Here is a 26,352-nt window from a genome sequence, read left to right as displayed (position 1 = left end):
TCGTATTTATCCCTTGGTTTTCCTTGCAGCCTGTATGCTCCCATCCTCGCTTCCCCTTTGATACATATATCAAGAGGGGGTAGGTCTAACAGGGTTTCCAGTGCCGCCGTCGGTGTTGTTTTTATTGCTCCCGTTATTCCCAAGCATGCAAGTCTTTGTATCCTGCTTATCTTGTTTATAGCGGTTCTTTGCTGCATCTTTGTCCACCATACCAAGGATGCATATGTTATCATGGGTCTCACTATCGTTGTATATGTCCAGTACGCCATTTTCGGACAGAGTCCCCATGTTTTTCCATGTGTGCGTCTGGTCAGCATTAATGTCGCCTCCGCTCTTTTAATTACTCTTTCAAGCTGTCGGTTCCAGGTAAGTTCTGGGTCCAGTATAACCCCTAGATACTTTACCTCTTTAGACAGCTCCAATTGTTTACCATTAAGGATCAGAGGCCCTAAGTCCTCCAGCTTCCTTCTTCTGGTGAACGCAATTGTGACTGTTTTGGAAGGACTGACTCTCAGCCCTTCTTCCTCAGTCCATTTGGTGACAATATTAAGGGCCTGTTGCATGCGTTCCCTTACTATGTTTTGGAATTTTCCCTGAACAAGGACTACCAAGTCGTCTGCATAGCCCAGGGTTTCATGGCCGTTCAATTCCAGGGACTCAAGCAAATCGTCCATGACAAGGTTCCATATTAGCGGGGACAGAACGCCTCCCTGCGGACACCCTCGTCGGACCTGGGCGATAATGCTCTCCCCTAGAATGGACGTATATACGAGTCTCTGTTGTAGCATGTGGTCTATCCACTTGCAACAAATTTCATCGATCCCTTTTCTCCTCGATGCTCTTGAGATTGTTTCTAAGGATATGTTATTGAACGCTCCTTCTATGTCCAAAAAGGTCGCTAATAGTACCTCTTTGTGCTTGAGAGCATATTCAGCTTTTTCTACAAGCTGATGTAATGCTGTCTCTGTTGACATTCCTGCTCTATATGCATACTGGTTCTTATGTATCGGTCTGTTTTCCAATACGCCATCCCGTATATGCCTATCTAGCAGTTTTTCTAGCGTCTTAAGCAGAAAAGACATAAGACTTATTGGTCTCAGAGACTTTGCCCCATCCTGTCCAGTTTTTCCAGGTTTTGGTATAAAAGTTACTCTGATCATTCTCCATGCCTTTGGAATATATCCTAGAGCCAAACTGCTCCGAAGCACTGTACATATTCTATTTGCCAGAAGGTCGGATCCCTTCTGCAACAGTACTGGATAAATCCCATCTTACATTCACATTTCAAACCTCCTCAGATGGTTTCTTGCAGCAATTGCAGTGGAATGGCGATTTCTTATAAATCATGCACATAATATGATCGAAATAAATACTTAAATTGAGACCCAATATGAATCAGTGCATAAAACTTCCAATGAATTTTTATTTTCGGAAATTTGTAGAGTGGCCACTTTTTTTGCCCGTCAGTGTAGTATATGCCACTATTTAGAATACATGCGTATTTTAAAACTATAAGATCAACATATCTGGTGGTCTGATACTTAAGAGCGAACAGTAGCGATCAACAGGTAGCAACAAACGCGTTCCAAAATTGCGGCTCTAATTTTGAATATTTTGTCGAGATATTTGGCACACATATTCGTAATAAATATAATAAAGAATTGCGGTACAGAGCCCAATTTCACAAATATGTTAGTACCTATGTGGAAATTACTCTATAATTAAATGAAATATTGAAAAAAGGAGCCTGTACTGCCATTAAGAAAGAAAAAAAATACACTTTCTTCAAATAAACTTTTTTATCCCGTGCTTAGATTTTGTGTCACATTGGAACTACTAAAAATCGATTTTTTTATAACAAGAAATCGAACGTCACTGACTTGGCAACATTTCGCGCCTATGTGTATAAAATATATTGTTTTTGATAGTATAAACGTCACTGTCAGTGTCAAATTACCGACGCACTGTTGCCTCACTTTTGAAAGTTCGCAGAACTTTCGCAATCTTGTACCGTGATTGTTGCTACCTGTTGATGGCTACTGTGTGCTCTTAATCTCCCTCGCAGATTAGGAGCTGCGATCTCAAAAAAACATCAATTCTAAAAACTCTAACCTTTTTTTAGACGTACATGTTAAATTTTAGAGTAATGCAGTCTTAATATACATATTTTTAACAGCTTCATAAAGTTGACGTGTTTTGAAAAATGGCGCATAGGGGAACAACGTTTTCAATCTCTGTTTAAACGTTATTATTTGAGAAATACAACGACGAAGAAAACAAAGAAAAGCTGGATAACTATTATGAGATTAATGCTCCATCAGAATAGACTGTCAAATTTCAGGTCCATGAAAAATTAGAATCGCAGTATCAAACGTAGAATGAAAAATTACATTATTACCGAGGGCCGAAAGTCCCTTAGAATAAACAAAATGTTTCTTTTGAATGAGAAAAAATTAAAAATCATACTAAATTTTCTCTGTTTTTTTTTGTCACCCCTGTAACTTATTAAAATAAACATTATAGAAATTTTGAGAGACATTTTGCCCTCGGTAATATTGCAATCTTTCATTTTTCGTTTAAATTTTCAAAAATACCTATTAGTTTTCTGAGGATTCGAAAAAAATAAATGCATTTAAAACACATTTTCGCAAAATTTAGCGTCGATGCCTTTAATTATTTTTGTACATTTTCTGAAAATCTGTATATTTATTATACAGTGCTCTTCAGATAAAACTATCCACCTTAAATAACTTTTGAACCACTAATTTTTGAACAACGCAAAAACACGTCAAACAATACTTGAAGGGGTAGACATTATGCCATATTTAAGCTTGATAAGCTTGACGGGAAAGGCACCCTCTCACCCCCCACCCCCGTATCATCCGTTAATTTTTTTTTACATCCACGTTTTTTATTTGATATTTGTATTCTCCTTTTTGTACTGATTTCAAAAATGTATAACACTTGATGCTTAAAGTGATTAATTTATGAAAAAAATAAATACAAAGCAAGAAAACTGGATTGAATAAAAATTATTTTTTAACAATTTTATAACATTTTGAATGAAAATTTCACTGCCAAAAATTTTAACTATAATTATTAAAAATATTAACAATAATTATTCAAAATTTTAATAATAATTAATCAAAATTCCATAAGTCATTTTGAATGAATATTGTTAAAATTTTTGGTAGTGAAATGTTCGTTCTAAATGTTTGTATGTAATAATATTGTTAAAAAAAATAATGTTTTTTCAATCCAGTTTTCTTGCTTTTGTATTTATTTTTCTCATAAACTAATCACTTTAAGTATCATGGGTTATACATTTTTGAAATCAGTACAAAGAGGAGAATCCAAATATAAAATAAAAAGAGGTGGAATTAATTTTAAAAAAATTAAGGGATGATACGGGGGGTGATAGTTTTATCTGAAGAGCACTGTAGAATTTTGAATGAAACTTAATTTAATGAAACATATTTTCATTTCACAAATTATATTTTTACCTTGGTTATATAAAAGATACAAAATCTCAATTTTGAATAAAAATGAATGTAATATTTTCATTTTTCAAGTTATATGTGTAATTTTGATGATAAGAACTATTATAATCTTAATATTGTTTACGTTCCAAGTTTGATTGCGCTTGGAATCTGTACTTCACCGTTTTAACGAGATGCACCATGTGTAATCTTGACTTAACAGTACAAAACGGGTAATTACTTAAGATTCACCCAAAAAATTTGATATAAAAACTTAAAGACAACTCAGTTTCAACATCAGTTCAATAGCAGCTTTAAAGTAATCAAGAAAGTTATATTTCACAATGAAAGGTCTAGTTATCTTTGCTTTTTGCATTGCCGTGGTTGTATCCCTTCCATTGGATCTCATTGAAGATGAGAGTGGACAGGAGTATCTTGTAGTTCCAGTACATAGAGAAAGGAGGTGAGTAAATAAAAATTCCAAAAACCATAAAAAAGTTATTTTTTCGTCATTAAATGGGCCGCAAATAAAATTAAATAAGAATTTGGAACCCCACCTAAAAGTTTTTTCCTTCTTCTTCTTGTAGTTTCTTCTCCTATCGGATATTGGCTATCACCACAGCTATCCGTACCTTATTGGTGGTTGCTCTGAAAAAATCTACTGAGCTGCAACTATACCACTCTTTTAGGTTTCTCAGCCAGAAAATTCTTCGTCTTCCTATTGATATTTTACCCTTAATTTTACCTTGCATTATGAGCCTTAATATCTCATATTTTGCACCTCTGATAATGTGCCCCAAATATAACAACTTACTTTTTTTGATGTTTTTTATGACCTTGCAATCTTTTTGTAGCCTTCTTAACACTTTTACATTTGTAAATCGTTGGATCCATTATATATATATAGCACCACATATCAAATGGTTCCGCTTCTGTATAGTATCTACTTTTAGTGTCCAGCTTTCCATTCCATATAAAAAAGTGGAGGACAAGTAGCATATTGTCTTACAATTTCAATGCGTGTCCTGATTTCTCTACCTTGGACATTGTTTTCATTTACCCTAGTTACCAGATATTTGTAGTTTATTCACTCTTTTTCTACTTGTTTTCCCTCGATATCTAGACTTCCTACTGTATGTTGCTTAGAAATAATCATGAACTTCGTTTTCTTAACGTTCATTTGTAGTCCATATTTTATACTGACTTGATGTAATCTATTTAATAAGTGTTGCAATATTTCTAGACTGTCTGCATAAGTTTTTTTCACCAATTGAAAGTGTGAAATATGGCTAAATTAAGCATCAAGCAAGTTTTCTTTAGATATTGTGTCACTTTTAAGTTTTCCCTTGTGTTATTATTTTCTATTATTCACACCTATCTCATTGAAGGGAATTTAAGAATAATATTTCATAATCTAAAGAAGAAATTGAATTTCACGATTAAGCATAATTTTTGTTGACATTTGACATATTTGCTTATTGTATCTTTTCTCTCTTTTAAATTTTTCAAGTTTATTTTTGTATAATTTAGCATTACATATCCCGTTCATTTTGAGATATATATTATACTTCTTTCTCCTCTTATGAGTGAATTGCATCTGCTACCTTTAGGATTATGTTACAGTGATTATATGAAAGAGTGTATACAATTTAGTATATTATTTAATGTGATTTCACAGAGACTTAACCTGGGGCGCCAACCAAAATGGATACACTCTTGGTCAAAAAGGAAATCTCTGGGAAAATGGTGCCCACAAATTTGACGGTGCTTACACTGGTTCGAAAGCTTGGGATTCCCATGGACTGAAACCAGATTCTTTTGGAGGTCGTTTAGAATACACTAATAAGCCAACAAAAACTACTGCTTTTGTAGGCGCAGACAGAACGCCTGGGTATGGTACTGATCTCAATGCTGGAGTTAAATACAACTTTGTTCAAGATAAAAAACTTAACATAGATTTAACAGGACAAGTAAGTCAGCACCAAGGCGGACCATTTGGAAATTCAAAACCTGAAGCAGGAGTATATTTAAATTTTAATGCTAGACCTTAATTCACAACAAAAATAAAAAAAGACTGTACTAGATATTATAAATAAATTATTATTTTTTAAGTTGTTTATAAATTCATATCTGTCCAGTTGGTTGCTAAAACCAGTGACAATAAAACACAAACACACACATAAATTCGTATAAACACCCACGACTTTATTTCAAATTTTTCTAAATAGTCCTGTCGCCAGGGGGGGTACAACGGCCTCCTTTATTCAGATGGACTTACCCAAGTTTTTTTCATGTATTTTGACCCGTAGAATACGAATTTTTTGGGTAACAGTTGATCCGGATGTCGATAAGATTGTTGTAGACAAAGAACTTGAGGAATTACATAACAGCGATTTCTCGCAAAACAAAACTTTTTTTGTATTTTTTGGGTCATTCTAAGCAAAAAATGTTCCTACAAGTTTTTTCGTAGGATGCATAGTTTTCGAGATAACCGCTGTTAAAATTTAAAAAAATCGAAAAGTTGCAATATTTGAACCCGAATAACTTTTGATTTAAAAATAAAATAGCAATTCTGCTTACAGTATTTAAAAGTTCAAGTCAAATTATATCGGTTTTGGTTATTTGCATTGTTAAAATTTATTTTTTTATTGGTAAACAAAGCTGTAAACACATAGTGTTTCCCGTACCTAATACATGCGTTTTAATACATCCTACGTAGATATTGCCTCGCTTGCACTTGTACCTACTCTACCTACTTGTTCGATTTTAAATGAGAAATCATTGAAAACATCACTCACGCACTAGGTGTTTATTACTGTTTATAGCTTTGTTTAAGAATAAAAAAATTAATTTTTAGCAATGCAAATAATCAAAACCGATATAATTTGACTTGAACTTTCAAATGCGGTAAGCAGAATTGCTATTTTATTTTTTAATCAAAAGTTATTCCGGTTCAAAAATTGCAATTTTTCGATTTTTTGGAAGTTCAACCGCGCTTATCTCGAAAACTATGCATTCTACGAAAAAACTTTCCAGAACATTTTTTGCTTAGAATGACCCAAAAAATACAAAGTAGCTATTTGTATAACGAGGGAGGAAAGTGCTATTTTTCCTCCCGAGAATGAAGTTTACTGCCCGACGCGTAGCGGAGGGCAGTAATCATTCTAGGGAGGAAAAGGCACTTTACTCCCATGTTATACATATGGTTTTTCCACCTTCCTCAAATAACAAGTCATTTTTTCATTTTTACGTAATTTATTTATGTAACTAACCAACAAAATTTATTAGAACTAAAACTAACAAGTAGGTACAATATAACTGTCAACTGTCAAATATAAGTCAAATTATTAATGTAAACATTGTCAAATCAGAATAACAATTTACTGTTTTTTACCGTTCTGCAAAATACAGAGTGTTTTTAAATAAACGTTAAAATGTATAGATACTTACGTAATAGAAAATAGATATTGTACAGGGCGTCAATAAGTTATATTTCATGAATGAAATACCATGACGTCACTTTTACTTTTCCTCCCTAGGGAGGAAAAATATTTTCCTCCCTAGGGAGGAAAAGTACAACTTTGCTCCCTACAATCAGGTCCGGAAAAGTATACTTTCGGTAGAGGTAGGTGGAAAAATGTTTTGTTTTGCGAGAAATCGCGGTTATGTAATTCCTCAAGTTCTTTGTCTATAACAATCTTATCGATATCCGGATCAACTGTTACCCAAAAAATTCGTGTTCTACGGGTCAAAATACATGAAAAAACTTGGGTAAGTCCATCTGAATAAAGGAGGCCGTTGTATCCCCCCTGGCGACAGGACTAAAAATGAAATGTGTGGTTTACAAATTGCACAATAAAAGCAATTTTTATAGACCTGCATCCGGCATACCAAAAAAAGTTGATTAATAGCAAGCTAAAAATTTGTTAGTAGCTTAACGGTGTCCAGTCGGATAAACTTTGATGTATGGGAACAATGGAACAGGGAAGTTTTAATTGTGGAACAGGTTAAAAATTTGGAACGTCAGACTACGAAAACGTTCCATTTATTTTGTCGAACAGAACTTCCAATTGATTTGTTACCATTTCATTAAACTCTCATGCAAAAATCAGACTGGTTTTTATCACCAACTGGGCATTTTAATGAGTAGAACACGAAGAACATGTCACATAACAGGAATCGTGTTGGTTAGTAATAGCAGTCTGATTTTTTGCATGAGAGTTTATTGAAAGGGTAACAAATCAATTGGACAAAATACATGGGACGTTTTCGTAATCTGACGTTTCAAATTTTAAAATTGTTCCACAATTAAAACTTTCCCTGTTCCAGTGTTCTCATACATCAAAATTTATCCGACTAGACACCATTAAGCTATTAAAAAAATTTCAGCTTGTTATTAATCAACTTTTTTTGTACGCGGGATCCAGCACTATTATTGCCGATTATCAGATAAATTTACAACTTGTTTTTAATATTTTAATAATTATAAGCTTGAGGCAACATCAGCGCTTGGAAAACGCGTTCCAAAATTGCTTCTTTAATTTTAATATTTTGCCGATATATTTGGCACACATATTCGTAATATAGTAAAGAATGGCGGTACATAGCCCAATTTGAGAAATATGTTAATACGTGGAAATTAAAGATATAATATCTATAATTAGATATATTAATTAATAATAAAAAATATAAATATCTATAATTAAATAAAATATTGCAAAAACGAGCCTGTACCGCCATTAAGAAGAACAAGAAATTCAGTTTGTTCAAATAAACTTTTTTATCCCATACCTAGATTTTTTATTACATTAGAATGACTAAAAATCGATAATCTATAACAATAAATCGAACTTGACACACTTGGCAACGTTTAGCGCGCGTATGAATATAATAATTATTGTTACCAGAATGTTTTGCCTTCATCTCTGATAGTATAGTGTCACTGTCACTGTCATATTGCAGATGCACTGTTGTCGCACTGTTGAACTTTCGAAAAAAATATATTTTTTTAGCCAACCAAGGATAGGTGCCTACACATGTATCTAGTAGCGTGGTGCTTGCTGTATAATTTTATAAATGTATCAGATAGATTAGGCAGCAAAGTGTCTGACCCTCATACGAAGGCTTGGATCCCCTGTGATTGCGAGCACATCTAGGTAATAGGCGGGTGAAACGTAGCACTGGCCCTGTTAACTTTCTTGTATACCGTAGGCCCAAGAGATAGACAGACTACCCTACTATAATCCTAAAAAAAAGAGACTGTTTTTATTTTTTATTAACTATAAATTCCACAAAAACACCAAACAATGTGTTCTATTCTGCGTTCCTCAGTCACTTTGCAGTGTGGGCAGCATATCCCAATATAAAACTTATGGAACCTTGCAGCTCAGTGTTGCCGGTTTTAAGCAGAGGAACTTAAAGTCCGTCTAAATAGAATATTCCAAAAGTCCAAAACATCTTGATTTGAAAATCTGTGGGTTTTATTATTTTTAAATAATTCATAGATAGGTACTAGGAAAGATATTTATACGATATTAAAGATATATCATTTGAGTATTAATTATAATTAGCCTGTGATTAACATTTTATTTAATAATTATTTTATCATATAAGTGTTAAAAGTACAATTTTAAGGCACGCATGTGAAAGTTTGCCGAATGAGCGAAGCGAATTCTGCAATTCACATGAGTGCCTTAAAAATGTACTTTTTAACACGTGTACTTTGTACGCAAGTAAGAAGTTATACTTCTATTTTATGATTTCAACGAAATAAATATAATTTCAACAGGTTATTTGTATTTAAAGATTAAACTAATTTTTACTTACTACTTTCCAAAAATGTTTATTAAAACAATACTAAAAATAAAAAAAAAAGTTAGATAACACACGGATTCGAACCAGGGACCTCTCGATCTCCGGTCGAACGCGCTACCACCGAGCTAAACTCGCTTTGCTTTGACAGCTTACAAGATGTCTCATACATACTGACCAATTTAATAGACCAAGTGAGGTATAAAAATACTTTAAAATTTATTGAATATAAATATTAATATATCTTGGCAACACTGTTCTTCATAAGAATCTGTACTGAAAGGTGACCGTGAAACGCAGTATAGTTTATATTTCTGGACCTCAGAGGTAAACTACACAATGTCATTTCGAACAACTGTGTTTACCGTGTGGTTGCAACAAAATTTAGAGTACTCAGGATGTTAATAAAAATCTGATAAAAAAATCTGAATTGGTTAAAAGACAATATGACTGTATTTTAATGATAATATATAACCAATTTGTATAATCCAACTAATAAATAAGTGGATTAAAGAAACTTATTTTAAGCAACACCATTTCGATATAGTGTAGTTGCTCCGAGGTGCACGTTTATATTTGTGAATTTATAAAACGGACCACAAAATAGACCCTTATCTTTTGTTTGGGTTTTCGATTTTACCGCCTATAGGTGAATGGATAATCAAATACAAAAGATTAATAATTTTATGTAATTTTCCAGGAGCACATTTTATACAAGAAACACCCTGTACATTTTTATGTTTTTAAAAAAAGTTAACGGGCCATACATAAATTACTTCGGCAAAAGACTCTGAGGGGGGAAGAATCCCTACACAAAGGAGCTAGTGGAGACAGCAAGCTAATAATATTTAGAATATCACCACACCTTCAAAGGACTCAAGGAATGAGAAGGAGGTTTTTAAAGTTATACTTCTCTAGGCACGTTTGGGAGTAAATGTATATGTGCCAGAATTCATCAAAAGTCTTGGTGCTGGGCGCAGCTCAAACGTTATACATGCTCTGACTGGGTATTAAAATGACCTGTCAATAATTGTTCAATATGGCGGTTATGGGTAAACAAATGTTTTGTATATTAATTTTTATTGTTGTGTGGACAGAGACAAAAGCAAGTCTATAATTGTAGTGATGTTTTAAATAGTTTTTAAAAGCAACAGGTACGTAATTGTAAATGTTTCAGTATTGTAATAAAAAATTACATACCTATTTGGAAAATGTAAAATGTACCTACCTAGTAGGTAATGCAATCTTCATCTAATATATTGTTTTCTTACCCTATGTTTTGTTGTATTTTAATATTTTAGTTCCATAAAAATCAAACTAATTTGATTAAATTCAGAGAATAAGCAACTGTCAAAAAGTTTAAAGTGTTCAGTTGGTGTATCTTCCCACGTGACTGGTGTGTCTAAGTGGATAAATTGTAACGTGCCTTGATTTCCAACCTAACAACCCTAATATACGCGGGTGCGATCACCAATGTCAAATTTTTCTTTTTTTATTTTTGTTTATACATTTTATGACACATTCTTTTTTTAGTTCAACCTTTATTTAAAAGTTGGGCTTGTATATTATAGTTTTCTGAAATATCAAATATGTGAAGTCTACTTTATAATTTGTAATTTATTTTCTACGAAATATTTCATAAGAAAGGTAAAATCTATCCGGAATCAGTATTTAATGTGGGTATTTTTAAGAATTTATAAACAATTTAACAAAAATAATTTATTTAAAAAAATGTACAGTCTTTATTTTGATTTAAGGTCTAGCATTAAAATTTAAATATACTCCTGCTTCAGGTTTTGTATTTCCAAAGGGTCCGCCTTGGTGCTGACTTACTTGTCCTGTTAAATCTATGTTAAGTTTTTTATCTTGAACAAAGTTGTATTTAACTCCAGCATTGAGATCAGTACCATACCCAGGCGTTCTGTCTGCGCCTACAAAAGCAGTAGTTTTTGTTGGCTTGTTAGTGTATTCTACACGACCTCCAAAAGAATCTGGTTTTAGTCCATGGGAATCCCAAGCTTTTGAACCACTGTAAGCACCGTCAAATTTGTGGGCACCATTTTCCCAGATATTTCCTTTTTGGCCAAGACTGTATCCATTTTGGTTGGCGCCCCAGGTTAGGTCTCTAAAAAATTAATAACATATTAAATTTTCTAGAATGCAGCTTTTAATCTTTATAAAGTACTATATAACAAATAAGTTTCTCAAAAGAAAAGAGCCAGGAGAAAAATACAATGTGAATAGGAAATATATTATATACAGTAACACATTAGGTGAAGAAACCATACAAATTATTCATTAAAATCAATATGTTATAGATAATATAAACTAATATATAACCCAAAATTTTGTTGCGGTCTATTATGTTAGGGGAAACAAATATCCATAATAAATAATCTTAAAATTTTTTAATCGGAATTCAAAATTTTGGAGGATAAACGTGATAAAGTTAATTAAACTGTAAAACTTGCCAAAATATCTAAAATGATCACAACAATACATAATGTATTATAAGTCAAACCTCTCTGGTTGTGGTTGATAAGAGGGGTGGTGTTCATAATTCTTAATTAAGGATCGCATTTATAAACAATGGTATTGAATTAAAATACGACACCAATAAAACCAAAAGCATACTACGAACAGTCGAAATGAAGACACTAAGAGCAATTGCAGGAAAGACAAGAAGGGATAGAATACGAAACAACATCATCAGGGAACAATGTGGCGTGCAAGATGTAGTCAGATGGGGCAGTCAAAGGCGAAGAGAATGGTTCAGTCATGTAAAAAGAATGAAGGAGCACAGACTACCAAGAATTGCGCTAGAAGGAAAACCAGCAGGCAAGCGTCCACCGGGGACACCACCAAAAAGATGGAGAGATAGCTGGCAGTCTACCTCTCAAGAAATACTTCAACGTCGGAATTAACAGATCGACAGATCTACAACAAGTGTAAGAAGAAGAAGATTTTTAAACAAAAATAAAAATTATTGTAAAATACGAATATGTAACAGACAGGAAAAATTAGAAATGGAGCAGTATTTAACGGAAAAAGTTATAAGATCAATATGATTTAATTTTGATCTACTTACCTTCTTTCTCTATGGACTGGAACTAAAACATACTCTTGTCCACTTTCATCTTCAATGACATCCAAAGGTAGAGATACGACTGCGGAAATGCAGAAAGCAATGATAGCTATGCTTTTCATTGTAAAGTAAAGTTTTTGTTTTAAAATATGTTAAAGCTGCAATTGAACTGATACGAATACTCAGTGGTTCTAAAGTATTTATATTAAACTTAACTCCGATTTGTAAGTATTTACCCGTTTTGAGCTTTCATATTTCCAAATCTGTTTCAAGGTTACAAATAATGTTTCTCGATAGATAACAGTGCATAAGGTAAAGTACAGTTTCCGAGCATAAACAGTTACGCGGAAAATACAAATAGTGATTGCAAATATTTTCTACAATAAAAATAGAGATTTAAATTTTAGAATGTTGTTATATTATTTTTTAATTAAAGTAAAAATATGTCTCAAAATTATTTACAAAAAATTTATCCCAAAAAGTATTTAATAACGTAAAAATCTTAGTGGTACATGCATAAGTGACTACTTAAAAAAGAAATTCAGGTAAAACAAAAAATAAGTAATAAATAAAAAGACAGTTTTGTCACTTTATTTGCTTCCCCATGATTCATAAGGTTGCAACTTTTTTTTATTTTTCTAGTCAAAGTTGGAATATTTTTAATTTAATACACTGACCGGCAAAAAATTTAGCCACCTTCTTTTCCGAAAATAAAAATTCGTCGGAAGTTTTATGTAGTGTTTTATATTACATACTCAACATCTTTCATTTTTAAAACAAAAAAGGCGATTACTGCTTAATTCCTTAGCATAATTTATTTAATTAGAAGGCTAAAAAATAAATAGAGTAATATCGAAACGAATTACAAACAATAAAAATTACGAGTGAACTTGAACAAAATTGTCTAATATCGGGTATTATGCCCTAAAACATCAATAACCGTTTGTATACGATTTGGAAGGGAAAGGAACAATTTTTGAATAAAAACTTGAGACATACGTTCATATTCACGAAGCATGTTTTGAAGTTCTGCAAGACTGGATTGGTTGACTTCTAATCCTACGATGAAGTTCATCCCAAAATTATTCAGATCAGGGCTGCAGGCTGGCCGTTCTAGAGAATTAATTCCTACTTCCACGAAGTAATTTATCATGATTCTTGCAGAATACGGCAGTGCATTATCATATATAAAGACGAAATTGTCCCCAATAAATGAAACAAATGGAACCATTACTTCTGCCAAAACATCCTCTATATATCGGTGAGCATCCTCTATATATTCAGGAGACTAATGATGAACATAAGTTCAGTTCGAGCTTCAAAATGCTATTCCAGCCCAAACCATGATACCACCACACATTCATCAGTACAGAGAATTCAGCTCGAATCCTGTATATCCCAGTGTTGATGTTGTCCAGCAAAAATTAATCTATTCCTACAGTGTCTGCTGGGTTGTAATTCGAGATCAATAGCCGGCCTTCTTGCCATAAGTCCTCTTTCATTGAGGCGTCTTCTAAACGTTCTCTCACTTACATTCACATTTCAAACCTCCTCAGATGGGTTCTTGCAGCAATTGCAGTGGAATGGCGATTTCTCATAAGTTCCATCACATTAAAACGATCATTTCTTTGCGAAGGAACTCTTCTACCGGAACCAGGTGGACGTGCGTATGTACCAGTCCCTATAAAGCGATGGTAAGCTCTCCGGACTGTAGTTCTCGTAATACCTATAGTTTCAGATAGGTACATAAATTTGACTTCTTCCATCTTGTAGCAATGCATTAATTCCAGCAACATCTACAGTAAATAATGTCAAATCTTAATTATAGGGGAGTGCAATTAGAACGAAAAGATACAATGTTTCGGAAAAAATCAAACAAGGTTATATTTTTCTAAAACTTTTTTGTTAGTTTATAAATATGTTAAAGTAAAAAGTTCTACTCACAAATTTCGCCGCTAATTGTTTATTAATTGTTTAAACAATAACAATTGTTTTGTATAAATAATGTTAAGAATATGGGTGAATTCAACATTTTATTTTGATAAAAAATGTTTTTATTTAAGTTTTGATTATGCTGAACCCGAATGTAACATTACAATTTGCAAATTCAAAATGGCGGATTCAAAATGTCGGATTTTTTCCTAAAAATCCTTAAAAAGTAGTTGTAAAATCCGAATTTTTTTTATAAAACGTGTTTGTTTACATATATGTGGATATTTGTGAGAGGTTGCTGAACCTGAATCAAATTTTGATAATTTAAATTATAAAATGCCCGATCCAAAATGGCGAATAACTTAAAAAATAGTTGTAAAATCATAATTTCTTTACAAAATGTATTTATTTCTACATAATATATTTATTTTTGAGAGCTTTGATAAACCTAACTTAAATGTTAACATTATAAACTATAAAATGGCGGATCCAAAATGCGGATTTTCTAAAAAGAACATAAAAAAGAACATTTTTCTAAAACATTTATTGTCTTTATTTTTAAGAGGTTGAATTAAAGATTAAAAATTTAAATTTCAAAATGGCGGATCCAAAATGGCGGATATTTAATTGAAAAACAAGTAGAATCCAATCAAACAAATATGGAATGTCATTCTTAAAAAAAAAATAAACAAATAATTTTCACAATCCTATTAAAAATTAAAATGTATTAGAAAGAATATTAAAAAAACAAATTTTCGATTAGAAGGATATAATTACATATTGGAACATAGTTTTTAATTCCAAACAACTTTTCTTTATAAAAATTTTCGATATTGTGAAATATAAAGGTACTTTACTCTTGAGTGAAATTCATATTTTTTGACATACCTCGTACAAAATTAACGAAATTTGATATTTGATGGTTGCATCTTATGTTATATACGATGCAGAGTATTTTATAAAGAATAACTTTTTTTTGTAAAACTGATATTAAAAAAGTTATCAATTTCGGTTTTTGTATTACATTTTTGTTATCTTTCTTACTTTTCTCAAAAAGAAATTGTTTATTTCATGTTTAAACTAAAATAATTCAGTGTTTTTTAAAGATTACATCCCAAGCTTTAAAAATATAGCCAAAAAATTGTATTAAATTTATTCAAACTTGAGTAATACTGTCTTAAAGTGGTGGAAATTCTGTAAAACTACGAAGTTTTCAAAAATTACATTTTTTGAGACATCGTATTATTTGAATTAAATTTTTGAGATTTTTTTTTAATAAAATATCGTTTAGTAAGATTATTGAGAGGTAAGTTGGGCAAATTTGAGAGTTTTATAAGTAAAATTGTATTAGTTACACATTTTTAAATCATTTTTAAACAAAATTCATGTAAGGCTCACTTTCCGCCCACACCGTACTTATGTCCATACATTTTATTTATTTTTATTACAACCATAAGATACCTTATTTCATCTTCTTTCATGTCCAATTTGTAAAATTTCTTTTGATCCATTAGTTAAAGAATTACATTAAAAAAACTCAACCGTGCACTTCTTCCAACGCTAGTTTACAGTGCACCAATGTGTGTGAGAAGGGTGACTTTAGCGTTATAAATAAAAAATTACAGAATCTAGAGATTTAATTTTAGAAAAATCTTTATATAAAGCTTTATATAAAGAAAATCTTTGTTTTTTGTAAAATTTTCTGAATTTTTTAATGGGCAAGTCAGTTTTTTTCTAAAAATTATATTTTCGGAGTTATTTAAAAAAACATCTAACTTCGCTGTTCATTTGTTTAATAAAAAATGAAGCACCCACTTCTCGAGTAGAACTTTTTGATATGTTGTTTATTAAACCTTTCTTAATGAAATTACGAAAAGTTTTATCTTGTTTGATTTTTTCCGAAGTTAAAATCTAAATGCACTCCCCTATAATTAATCAATTTAAACGCATTTTTTACATATCAACCAAAACTACTCTTTCGATCTTTTTAGTATAATTTGAATTTAGTATAATTTGAGTTCGACATTTTTAGTATAATTTGAATACAATGAGCATTATACTGAAGACATTTTTCTACTTCCCCAAGGAATTTTATATTAAACACCTAGAAACAGTTCAATGTTTTCAGAATTTTATATTACAAACAATATATTTCCACTTTCCACAAAGCTAGTAGGTTGTACTACAATCAGCGAACATAACATGCACCGATCTTTAAATAAATCTAAAATTTAATTAAGCGCAAAAAACAACAAAAAACGAAGGAAACAAATAAAATAAACTACCTATGTGACTGGAAACGTGCGTCTCACTCGAACTTTCTCGTGCGCTTCAGATCGCACGGAACGAGAGTCGTACAAGACGAGGAGATTTGCAATCCTAAACGCTCCGTTTACGGAGCTCAATGCCACAACGAAGGAACTTGACAGGCGGGGAGAGACCTACGCGACTGGAATCGAGTCGAGTAGAGGCCGTCCGCACATGGGTCGATCGAAGACACGTCTCGAAGTTCGCGCGTCTTGCTCGTCTTGTACGAACCCTGCGGCACAAGCGATTGTTCTCCGCACACTAGTCGATTCAGTTTGCTCACATATTTCGATCTATGAAAAGTACGGTATTGTTATATTTTTTGTATAATTTGAATACAATGAGCATTATATTGAGGACATTTTTCTACTTCCCCTACGAATTTTATATTAAACACCTAGAAACAAAAGTTCAATGTTTTCAGAATTTTATATTACAAACAATATATTTCCACAAAGTTAGTAGGTAGTACTACAATCAACGAACATAACATGCACCGATCTTTAAATAAAAGTAAATTTCATTCAGCGCAAAAACAACAAAAAACGAAGGAAACAAATAAAATAAACTATCTATTATGACTGGAAACGTGCGTCTCACTCGAACTTTCTCGTGCACTACGGATCGCAAGCGGCGAGAGTCGTACAAGACGAGGAGATTTGCAATCCTAAACGCTCCGTGTACGGAGCTCAATGCCACAACGAAGGAACTTGACTGGCGGGGAGAGACCTACGCGACTGGAATCGAGTCGAGTAGTTCGAGCGTCGCCCAATGTGCGGACGGCCTTAATGTTTGATTAAATGTTTTCAACTTAGAAGATAAACAGTGACTATAGAAAACAACAAGATAAATGTCGAAACTAAGTCACAAACTGTCAAAATCAAGCACATATGATCGCAATAAATACTTAAATTGAGACCCAATATGAAACAGTGCGTAAAACTTCCAATGCATTTTTATTTTCGGAGATTTATAGGGTGGCCACTTTTTTTGCCGGTCAGTGTATTATATACCACTATTTAGCATACATGCGTATTTTAAAACTCTAAGATCAACATATCTCCCTCGATTAGGAGCTGCGATCTCAAAAAAAAACATCAGTTATTCTAAAAACTCTAACCTTTTTTTAGACATACATGTCAAATTTTAGAGTGATGCAGTCTTAATATATTTTTTAACACCTTCATAAAGTTGACGTGTTTTGAAAAATGACGCATAGGGAAACAACGTTTTTCGATCTCTGTTTAAACGTTATTATTTGAGAAATATAACGACGAAAGAAAAGAAAAATTGGATAACTATTATGAGATTAATGCTCCTTCAGCATTTTAAGAATCCAGTATAAAACGTAGAATGAAAGATTACATTATTAGTTACCGAGGGCCGAAAGTCCATTAGAATGAACAAAAAGTTTCTTTTGAATGAGAAAAAGATTAAAAATCATACTAAATTTTCTGTTTTTTTTTCACTCCTGTAACTTATTAAAATAAACATTATAGAAGTTTTGACAGACATTTTGCCCTCGGTAATATTGCAATCTTTCATTTTCCGTTTAAAATTTTTAAAGATACCCATTAGTTTTCTGAGGATTGAAAAAAATGAATGCATTTAAAACACATTTTCGCGAAATTGAGCGTCTGTGCCTTTAATTATTTTTGTACATTTTCGAAAAATCTGTATATTTATTATTTATTATGCAGTGCTCTTCAGATAAAACTATCCACCTTAAATAACTATTGAACCATTAATTTTTATAAAAAAACGCAAAAACACAAAAAATAATACTTGAAGGGGGAGACAGTATGCCATATTTAAGCTAGACGGAAAAGGTACCCTCTCACTCCCCGTATCATACCTTAATTTTTTTTTTAATTACATCCGCCTTTTTTATTTGATATTTGGATTCTTGTCTTTGTACTGATTTCAAAAATATATAACACTTGAGCTTAAAGTGGTTAGTTTATGAGAAAAATAAATACAAAAGCAAGAAAACTGGATTAAATAAAAATTATTTTTTAACAATTTTATAACATTTAATTAACATTTCACTACCAAAAATTTTGACTATAATTATTAAAAATAATAACAATAATTATTCAAAATTCTAACAATAATTATTCAAAATTTCAGAAGTCATTTTGAATAAATATTGTTAAAATTTTTGGTAGCAAAATTTTCATTCTAAATGTTTGTATGTGTATAATAAAATTGTTAAAAAAATAATTTTTTTTCAATCCAGTTTTCTTGCCTTTGTATTTATTTTTCACATAAACTAATCACTTTAAGCATCATGGGTTATACATTTTTGAAATCAGTACAAAGAGGAGAATTCAAACAAAAAAATGTGGAAGTAATTTTTGTTTTTAATTAAGGGATGACACGGAGGGTGGGAGGGTGCCTTTCTCGCCTAAAATTCAGTGTTTTAAAAGTTATTTAAGGTGGATAGTTTTATCTGAAGAGCACTGTATAATTTTGAATGAAATTTAATTATAACATATTTCCATTTCACAAATTATATTTTTAGCTTGGTTATATGAAAGATATGAAATCTCAATTTTGATTAAAAATTAATGTAATATTTTCATTCTTCAAGTTATATGTGTAATTTTGATTATAAGAAATATTATAATCTTAATATTGTTTACGTTCCAAGTTTGATTGAGCTTGGAATCTGTACTTCACCATTTTAACGAGATGCAAGATGCACTATGTGTAATCTTGACTTAACAGTACAAAACGGGTAAGTACTTAAGATTCACCCATAAAATTTGATATAAAAACTTAAGACAACTCAGTTGCAGCATCAGTTCAATAGTAGCTTTAAAGTAATCAAGAAAGATATATTTCACAATGAAAGGTCTAGTTATCTTTGCCTTTTGCATTGCCGTGGTTGTATCCCTTCCATTGGATGTCATTGAAGATGAGAGTGGACAGGAGTATCTTGTAGTTCCAGTACATAGAGAAAGGAGGTAAGTAAATAGAAATACCAAAAACCATACAAAAGTTATTTTTTGTCATTAAATGGTTCGCAAATAAAATTAAATAAGAATTTGGAACCCCACCTAAAAGTGTTTTCCTTCTTCTTCTTGTAGTTCTTTCTCCTATCGGATATTGCCTATCACCACAACTATCCGTATCTTATTGGTGGTTGCTCTGAAAAGATCTACTAAGCTGCAACTATACCACACTTTTAGGTTTCTCAGCCAGAAAATTCTTCGTCTTCCTATTGATATTTTACCCTTAATTTTACCTTGGATTATGAGCCTTAATATCACATATTTTGCACCTCTGATAATGTGCCCCAAATATAACAACTTACTTTTTTTGATGTTTTTTATGACCTTGCAATCTTTTTGTAGCCTTCTTAACACTTTTACATTTGTAACTCGTTGGATCCATTATATTTATCCACATCTCAAATGGTTCCGACTTCTGTATAGTATCTACTTTTAGTGTCCAGATTTCCATTCCATATAACAAAGTGGAGAACAAGTAGCCTATTGTCTTACAATTTCAATGCGTGTACTGATTTCTTTACCTTGGATATTGTTTTCATTTACCCAGGTTCCCAGATATTTGTAGTTTATTCACTCTTTTTTTCTACTTGTTTTCCCTCGATATCTAGCCTTCCTACTCTATGTTGCTTGGAAATAATCATGAACTTGGTTTTCTGAACGTTCATTTGTAGTCCATATTTTATACTGACTTGATGTAATCTATTTAATAAAAGTGTTGCAATGTTTCTAGACTGTCTGCAAAAGTTTTTTTCACTGTATACCAATTTAATCAGTTAATTCTTTGACAGTGTGAAATATGACTAAATTAAGCATCTAGTAAGTTTTCTTTAGATATTGTTTCACTTATAAGGTTTCCCTTGTGTTATTATTTTCTATTATTCACACCTATTTCATAATTGGAGGGAACTTAAGAATAATATTTCATAATCTAAAGAAGAAGTTGAATTTCATGATTAAGCGGATACTCTAAGTTTCCTTTAAAATTTCTGTTGAAAAATTGTTTGATTGTATCTTTTCTATATTTTAAATTTTGTTTTCAAGTTTTTGTTTGTATGATTTAGCACTACATATCCCGTTTATTTTGAGATATATATTATACTTCTTTCTCCCCTTATGAGTGAGTTGCATCTGCTACCTTTAGAATTATGTTACAGTGATTATATGAAAGAGTGTATACAATTTAGTATATTATTTAATGTGACTTTACAGAGACTTAACCTGGGATGCCAACCAAAATGGATACACTCTTGGTCAAAAGGGAAATATCTGGGAAAATGGTGCACACAAATTTGACGGTGCTTACACTGGTTCGAAAGCTTGGGATTCCCATGGACTGAAACCAGATTCTTTTGGAGGTCGTTTAGAATACACTAATAAGCCAACAAAAACTACTGCTTTTGTAGGCGCAGACAGAACGCCTGGGTATGGTACTGATCTCAATGCTGGAGTTAAATACAACTTTGTTCAAGATAAAAAACTTAACATAGATTTAACAGGACAAGTAAGTCAGCACCAAGGCGGACCCTTTGGAAATACAAAACCTGAAGCAGGAGTATATTTAAATTTTAATGCTAGACCTTAATTCACAATAAAAATAAAAAAGACTGTACTAAATATTATAAATAAATTATTATTTTTTTAAATTGATTTATAAATCCTATAAATCCTCACAGTTTTATCTCAAATAATTTTCATGAAATGTATAGCTTACAAATAGTACGATAAACACAATTTTTTATTCGCGATTACAATAATAAACAAAAACAAACTATCACCTGATCTTATCTATCCGGATAATTTTGGCTGCAGAGTTCTCCAGATTTTAATTACTATGAGTTTAATTATTAACTTTATTATGATAGTTGAGCAAAGTATGCTAAATATGCGGTCACTCGAGCGTTATGGGGACCTATTTTGTTGTGAAGAGTAGGTCCTAAAACTAAAAAAAGTTAGGTAAAATTTTCCATTTTAGTGAAGACTTGTCCATTTTTAATTTAATTTTCCATTTCCAACAATCGTTTTTTTTTAATTATAGCGCCATCTATCCATAATTTGAAAAAATGTCTCGAATAAAAGTTACTTATTTTTACGTAAGGAATCCAAATCTGTAATAAAAAATGGGGACTCCCATTTAAGTTTTTTCGTGCCATTCGATAGATTTTTCAAAAATATTGAATACGTGTATTTTTCAGTTTTTTGATCTGATGTTCATTTCGCGAAATATCGCGGGATTCGTATTTAAAATATTAAATTTACCCCATCCCTCTCCGTGGGAAGTCGTGTTTGGTATCATTCGATAGATTTTTGAAAAATGTTGAGTAAGTATTTTTTAATTTTTCGATCTGTCATTTATTTCGCGAAATATTCGCTTTTTTCTTATGAAATTTTGGGACTTGCCAATTTCCTTACATCCCGCTCAAATAGTCAGATTTTTGAAATATACACTCTTTTGCATGTACCTACTTAGCTTACCTTAATGTGACGATTTCGAGTTTTTTTTAAAGATAGATTTTTTTTCGCCTTCCCCCTTTAACGAACACCCCTGCATTAAGAGCTAATATAATATGGTAGAGGTACATTTTCAGTGTACAAGGTTGCTTCCCATGTAATAATCTGACTCGCTCGAGTAACTGCAAAAATCCCCGCTTAGGCTCCACTACCATAACAATATTTTAAATATAATCGTAATGTAACGATTTAGTGGCAAAAACGGAAAAGCTGGTATAGCATGTAATTGATCTTTAGTAATACCAATTGATCATTCATGATAAAAAACTTTCTTAATACTTGTTCCATAAAAACGACATTGAATAAAAAAGAATTCTACGTATTATCTGGATGTAGTAAATATTTGACATATTCTTTAGTTTTGTTTCAGTTTGGCCATAATTCATTTTGTACCTACTTTATGTAGACTAGTTCAAAGGTTATTTGTCTTAAGTTCGTAAACCTAAATGTTCCAACTATTTTAGTCATATAAATTTACCTACTAACGCACAATAATCAGATCATCACTTAAGGCGAGGCAATAGGGCTTTTCATTCACAGTCATTTGTTTCCAGCTTCTGTCATGTGTCACATAATATTAATATATCTACGTCATACGTCTTTGGTTTGTATCATTGGTATATACGTGTATACCAATAACGTATGACGTAGATATATTAATATTAGACGACACATGACAGAAGCTCGAAACAAATGACAATCAATGAAAAGCCCTATAAAGTACTAAAATCGGCCTTACCTCCGAAAAAAGCGACAAGACGGATCTTAATAATTATTTTTACTTTCGATTCGTGAATGCGCCAGGAAACTTTGTGACTCATAGCGATGAGATAATATTATAAAACTGCATTTGTGCATACAAAAAAAGGCATAAAGTGCATCTCAAACAGACAATAAGTAAAATTCATAACTCGTCAATTATTGGCGGAAATATGTTCAATTTTGTTACTCGGAGGTGTTGGGGTCGCTCAAAACGAATATGACGTTAGAAGTTATCTCCGGAGTACCTTGTGCCTACGGTACCTACTGTTTACTTCGCCTTCGTGAGTTTTCGGCAAATTCATTAAAAAATTATTATATATTATTATTACCACCAAGCCACATAATGTGCTTTCTTGGTAAAATGGCCAATGTCAAAATTTTGCGTTTTGTTTTGTCAATATTTAATTTTGAATAAAGCTTTATAAAAAAGTAAAATATTGACATTGGCCCCTTTTAACACCAAGCTTCAGACATATTTTAAGCGAGAGATCGTATTTTTACTTTCTCTATTCTCTCCTTCTTTTCATATGTGAAATGTGGTATTAGTGGTATGAGTATCGATTTTATAAAGATTCATCAATGCTCTACCAATAGAATTTGAAGCGCCAAATTAAAAAAAAATGTGTTATTTTTTAAAGATATTAAATGAAACTCTATGACGTAGAGGTTGTTCAGAAGATCGCTTTCGATATTAAATGCGTTTTCAGCGAGTACAAAACACCCAAGTAGGCATCAGGTTTTGACTAATTATTTATCAAAATTATCGAAAACCCCAGGAGACGAGGTAAACAGTAGGTAACCTGGGCACCAGGTACTCAAGAAATCACTTCCGATGTCATATTCGTCTTGAGCCACCACAAAAACCCCAAGTAATGATTTTTGACTAATTTTTTAATGAATTTGCCAAAAACTCAAGAAGACGAGGTCAACAGTAGGTACCCTGGGCACCAGGTACTCCGGAGATTACCTCTGATGTCATATTCGTCGTCAGCGACCCCAAAAACCCGCGAGTAATGATTTTTGACTAATTTTATAATGAATTTGCCTACAACTCCAGAAGACGAGGTAAACAGTAGGTACTCTGGGCAACAGGTACACGGAGATTACGTACGACGTCATATTCGTTTTAAGCGACCCCAAAACGTCCGAATAACAAAATTGTACTCATTTCCGCCGCTAATTGACGAGTTCTGAATTTTTTTATTGTCCCTTTGAGATGCACTTTAATAATGCATTTTTGTATGCACAAATGCAGTTTTTCAATATTATCTCATGGCTATGACAAAGTTTCCTGGCGCATTCACGAATCAAATGCAAAAAGAATTGTTAAGATCAGTCTTGTCGTTTTTTTCAGAGGTTCAGTGCTTTATTGCCTCGACTACTTGTAAACAATTTATTGATAAAACTTTACCAACAGTTTATCAAGAACATTCTAGAGACCAACATTTTTATTATGCAAGAAAAATATAGAATCTTTCATTATTATGAAAAGAGACTCTGACGATTAATATTGTGTTACTATTACTTTCCAGGCACTTGAATTTTATATTGCAAAATAAGTCCAAAACACATATGCAGGACTCGATGAGGTCCTACCAATATTCATAAAATGTCTACCTTTCACAGCAAAAATAATACATATTGTTAGATTTATTCAGCACCTGTTTTTTGAAGCATAAATTTCCAAAGCTCTGTTCCCAGCTAATAATACCATGCGTTTTATCCAACCAAAGAACCTCAATCATTTACCTTTATTGTATTCTTCAAAATATATCCTTTTCAAAAGTGGATTTAGCAATGGGAGTAGGGATGGCGGTTTTTGACAAAACACCGGTTTTCGGTTATACCGGTTTTATTGCTTACGGTTTAACCTGGCGGTTATAACCGGCCAAAAAAAACGGTTTTTGAAAAAACCGGTTTTTGGTTTTTTTTAATCCAATAGGTTACAAAGTTACATTTACAATGCACTTTAGTTTGCGATACTCCATTCGACTCGATATCAATATGATCAAAATTAGTACTATCGAAAGAACATAAATATCAATATAAATAAAACACAATTTTTAATAAAACCATTGTATTCTATTAATTAATATATTTATTTATTATTTTATTATTATTATATATTTATTGATTATTATTAAATATAATAAAGCGTAAGATTAATATAATAATACAGTAGAGCGTCGATTATCCGAACTAATTGGGGGACATGGGCGTTCGGAAAACCGATTTTTTCGGATAATCTAACTATATTAAGATTGTCATATATGTTTATATTTATATATTAAGATTGAACAACATAAGATACGCTGATGATACTGTCATTTTTGCAGACAGTCTTGAAGGTCTGCAGACACTTGTCTCCAGGGTGGCAGAAGTAAGTAGCAGGTTTGGGCTTGATTTTAACATCAAAAAAACCAAATACATGGTTATAAGCAAAAATAGGATACCACCTGGTCAATTACTAGTTAACCAACAACCTATAACACAAATCACCAACTTTTGTTATTTGGGTGCAAACTTAAATGAACAGTGGGACCAATCGACGGAAATTAAGATAAGGATCGAGAAAGCAAGATCAGCCTTCGTCAAAATGAAAAAAAAATCTTTAACAGTCACGATATAAAATTGGAAATAAAAATTCGTTTACTAAAGTGCTACGTATTCTCCGTTCTTTTATATGGCGTGGAGTCATGGACCTTAACTGAAGCATCACTGAAGAGACTCAAAGCATTTGAGATGTGGTGCTATAGACGCATTTTGAGGATTTCCTGGATAGACAGAGTTACCAACGAAGAAGTTCTACATAGAATGGATAAAGAGCGCGAACTAGTCGTAACCATAAAACGTCGCAGACTGGAATACCTGGGCCATGTAATGCGCAATGAACAACGATATGACCTACTTCGGACCATACTTCAAGGTAAAGTGCATGGGAAAAGAGGTCCAGGACGAAGAAGAATATCCTGGCTGCATAACCTGCGAAAATGGTTTAACGTAACCACTACCGGACTTTTCAGGGCAGCAGTCAACAAAGTCAGAATAGCCATGTTAGTGTCCAACATCCGTAACGGATAGGCACCATAAGAAGAAGATATATTTATCCACAAGTGAATAAAAACCATATTATAACTGTATATTTGTTTATACCTTGATAATGACAAATAGCAATTAAACAAAAAAGTGCAGTCTTTGCAACAACATATTTTTGGATACACAATTGAAGAAAATTGAAGATATTTTAAGCGTTAATTACTAACGCTTGCTCAGTACTCGAGTGCGGGAGTCGGGAGTTCGGATAACCGGTCGTTCGGTTGATCGACGTTCGGATAATCGACGCTCTACTGTATATACATTGGATCGAAATAAAATTTGATTTGTGTGAATCCCAAAGATTTGTGAATTTCAGTAATCAGATGTAGAGAACAGTAAACCAAAATTATTATTA

The 26,352-nt window shown here is 32.1% G+C and overlaps 4 protein-coding genes across 5 annotated transcripts in view; 3 read left to right on the top strand and 1 right to left on the bottom strand.

Annotated features, from left to right (window-relative positions):
- Positions 1-26,352, top strand: part of LOC126882944 (glutamate decarboxylase) — a 264,997-nt gene that overhangs the window by 182,161 nt on the left and 56,484 nt on the right. The window lies entirely within an intron of this gene.
- LOC126882958 (uncharacterized) lies at positions 3,712-21,274 on the top strand. Of its 2 annotated transcripts, XM_050648042.1 has the most exons (3): positions 3,712-3,942; positions 5,158-5,525; positions 21,209-21,274. In XM_050648042.1, the coding sequence occupies exons 1-3, from the start codon at positions 3,824-3,826 to the stop codon at positions 21,211-21,213; spliced, it is 492 nt and encodes a 163-aa protein (XP_050503999.1). In that variant the 5' UTR covers positions 3,712-3,823; the 3' UTR covers positions 21,214-21,274. The 2 variants fall into 2 exon arrangements, with proteins under 2 accessions (XP_050503999.1, XP_050503998.1); XM_050648041.1 differs by lacking the exon at positions 21,209-21,274 and having other exon boundaries at positions 5,158-5,590.
- Positions 10,995-12,636, bottom strand: LOC126882953 (uncharacterized). The gene is made up of 2 exons (XM_050648035.1): positions 12,379-12,636; positions 10,995-11,415 (listed from the first exon to the last, which is right to left on the bottom strand). The coding sequence occupies exons 1-2, from the start codon at positions 12,495-12,497 to the stop codon at positions 11,043-11,045; spliced, it is 492 nt and encodes a 163-aa protein (XP_050503992.1). The 5' UTR covers positions 12,498-12,636; the 3' UTR covers positions 10,995-11,042.
- On the top strand, positions 19,413-21,274 carry LOC126882959 (uncharacterized). Its single transcript, XM_050648044.1, has 2 exons — positions 19,413-19,583; positions 20,841-21,274. Exons 1-2 carry the CDS (start codon positions 19,465-19,467, stop codon positions 21,211-21,213), a joined length of 492 nt encoding a protein of 163 aa, XP_050504001.1. The 5' UTR covers positions 19,413-19,464; the 3' UTR covers positions 21,214-21,274.

The sequence above is a fragment of the Diabrotica virgifera genome, chromosome 4, assembly GCF_917563875.1.
Source record: "Diabrotica virgifera virgifera chromosome 4, PGI_DIABVI_V3a".
Taxonomy (NCBI): domain Eukaryota; kingdom Metazoa; phylum Arthropoda; class Insecta; order Coleoptera; family Chrysomelidae; genus Diabrotica; species Diabrotica virgifera.
Note: the sequence above shows the minus strand (reverse complement) of the source record. Positions and strands in the feature narration are given on the sequence as shown.

Excerpts from the sequence above, each read along its gene's own strand:
- LOC126882958 (XM_050648042.1), top strand. The coding sequence starts at position 3,824 with ATGAAAGGTCTAGTTATCTTTGCTTTTTGCATTGCCGTGGTTGTATCC. Across the intron at positions 3,943-5,157 it reads CCAGTACATAGAGAAAGGAG|AGACTTAACCTGGGGCGCCA; the intron begins GTGAGTAAATAA and ends GTGATTTCACAG.
- LOC126882953 (XM_050648035.1), bottom strand. The coding sequence starts at position 12,497 with ATGAAAAGCATAGCTATCATTGCTTTCTGCATTTCCGCAGTCGTATCT. Across the intron at positions 11,416-12,378 it reads CCAGTCCATAGAGAAAGAAG|AGACCTAACCTGGGGCGCCA; the intron begins GTAAGTAGATCA and ends TTAATTTTTTAG.
- LOC126882959 (XM_050648044.1), top strand. The coding sequence starts at position 19,465 with ATGAAAGGTCTAGTTATCTTTGCCTTTTGCATTGCCGTGGTTGTATCC. Across the intron at positions 19,584-20,840 it reads CCAGTACATAGAGAAAGGAG|AGACTTAACCTGGGATGCCA; the intron begins GTAAGTAAATAG and ends GTGACTTTACAG.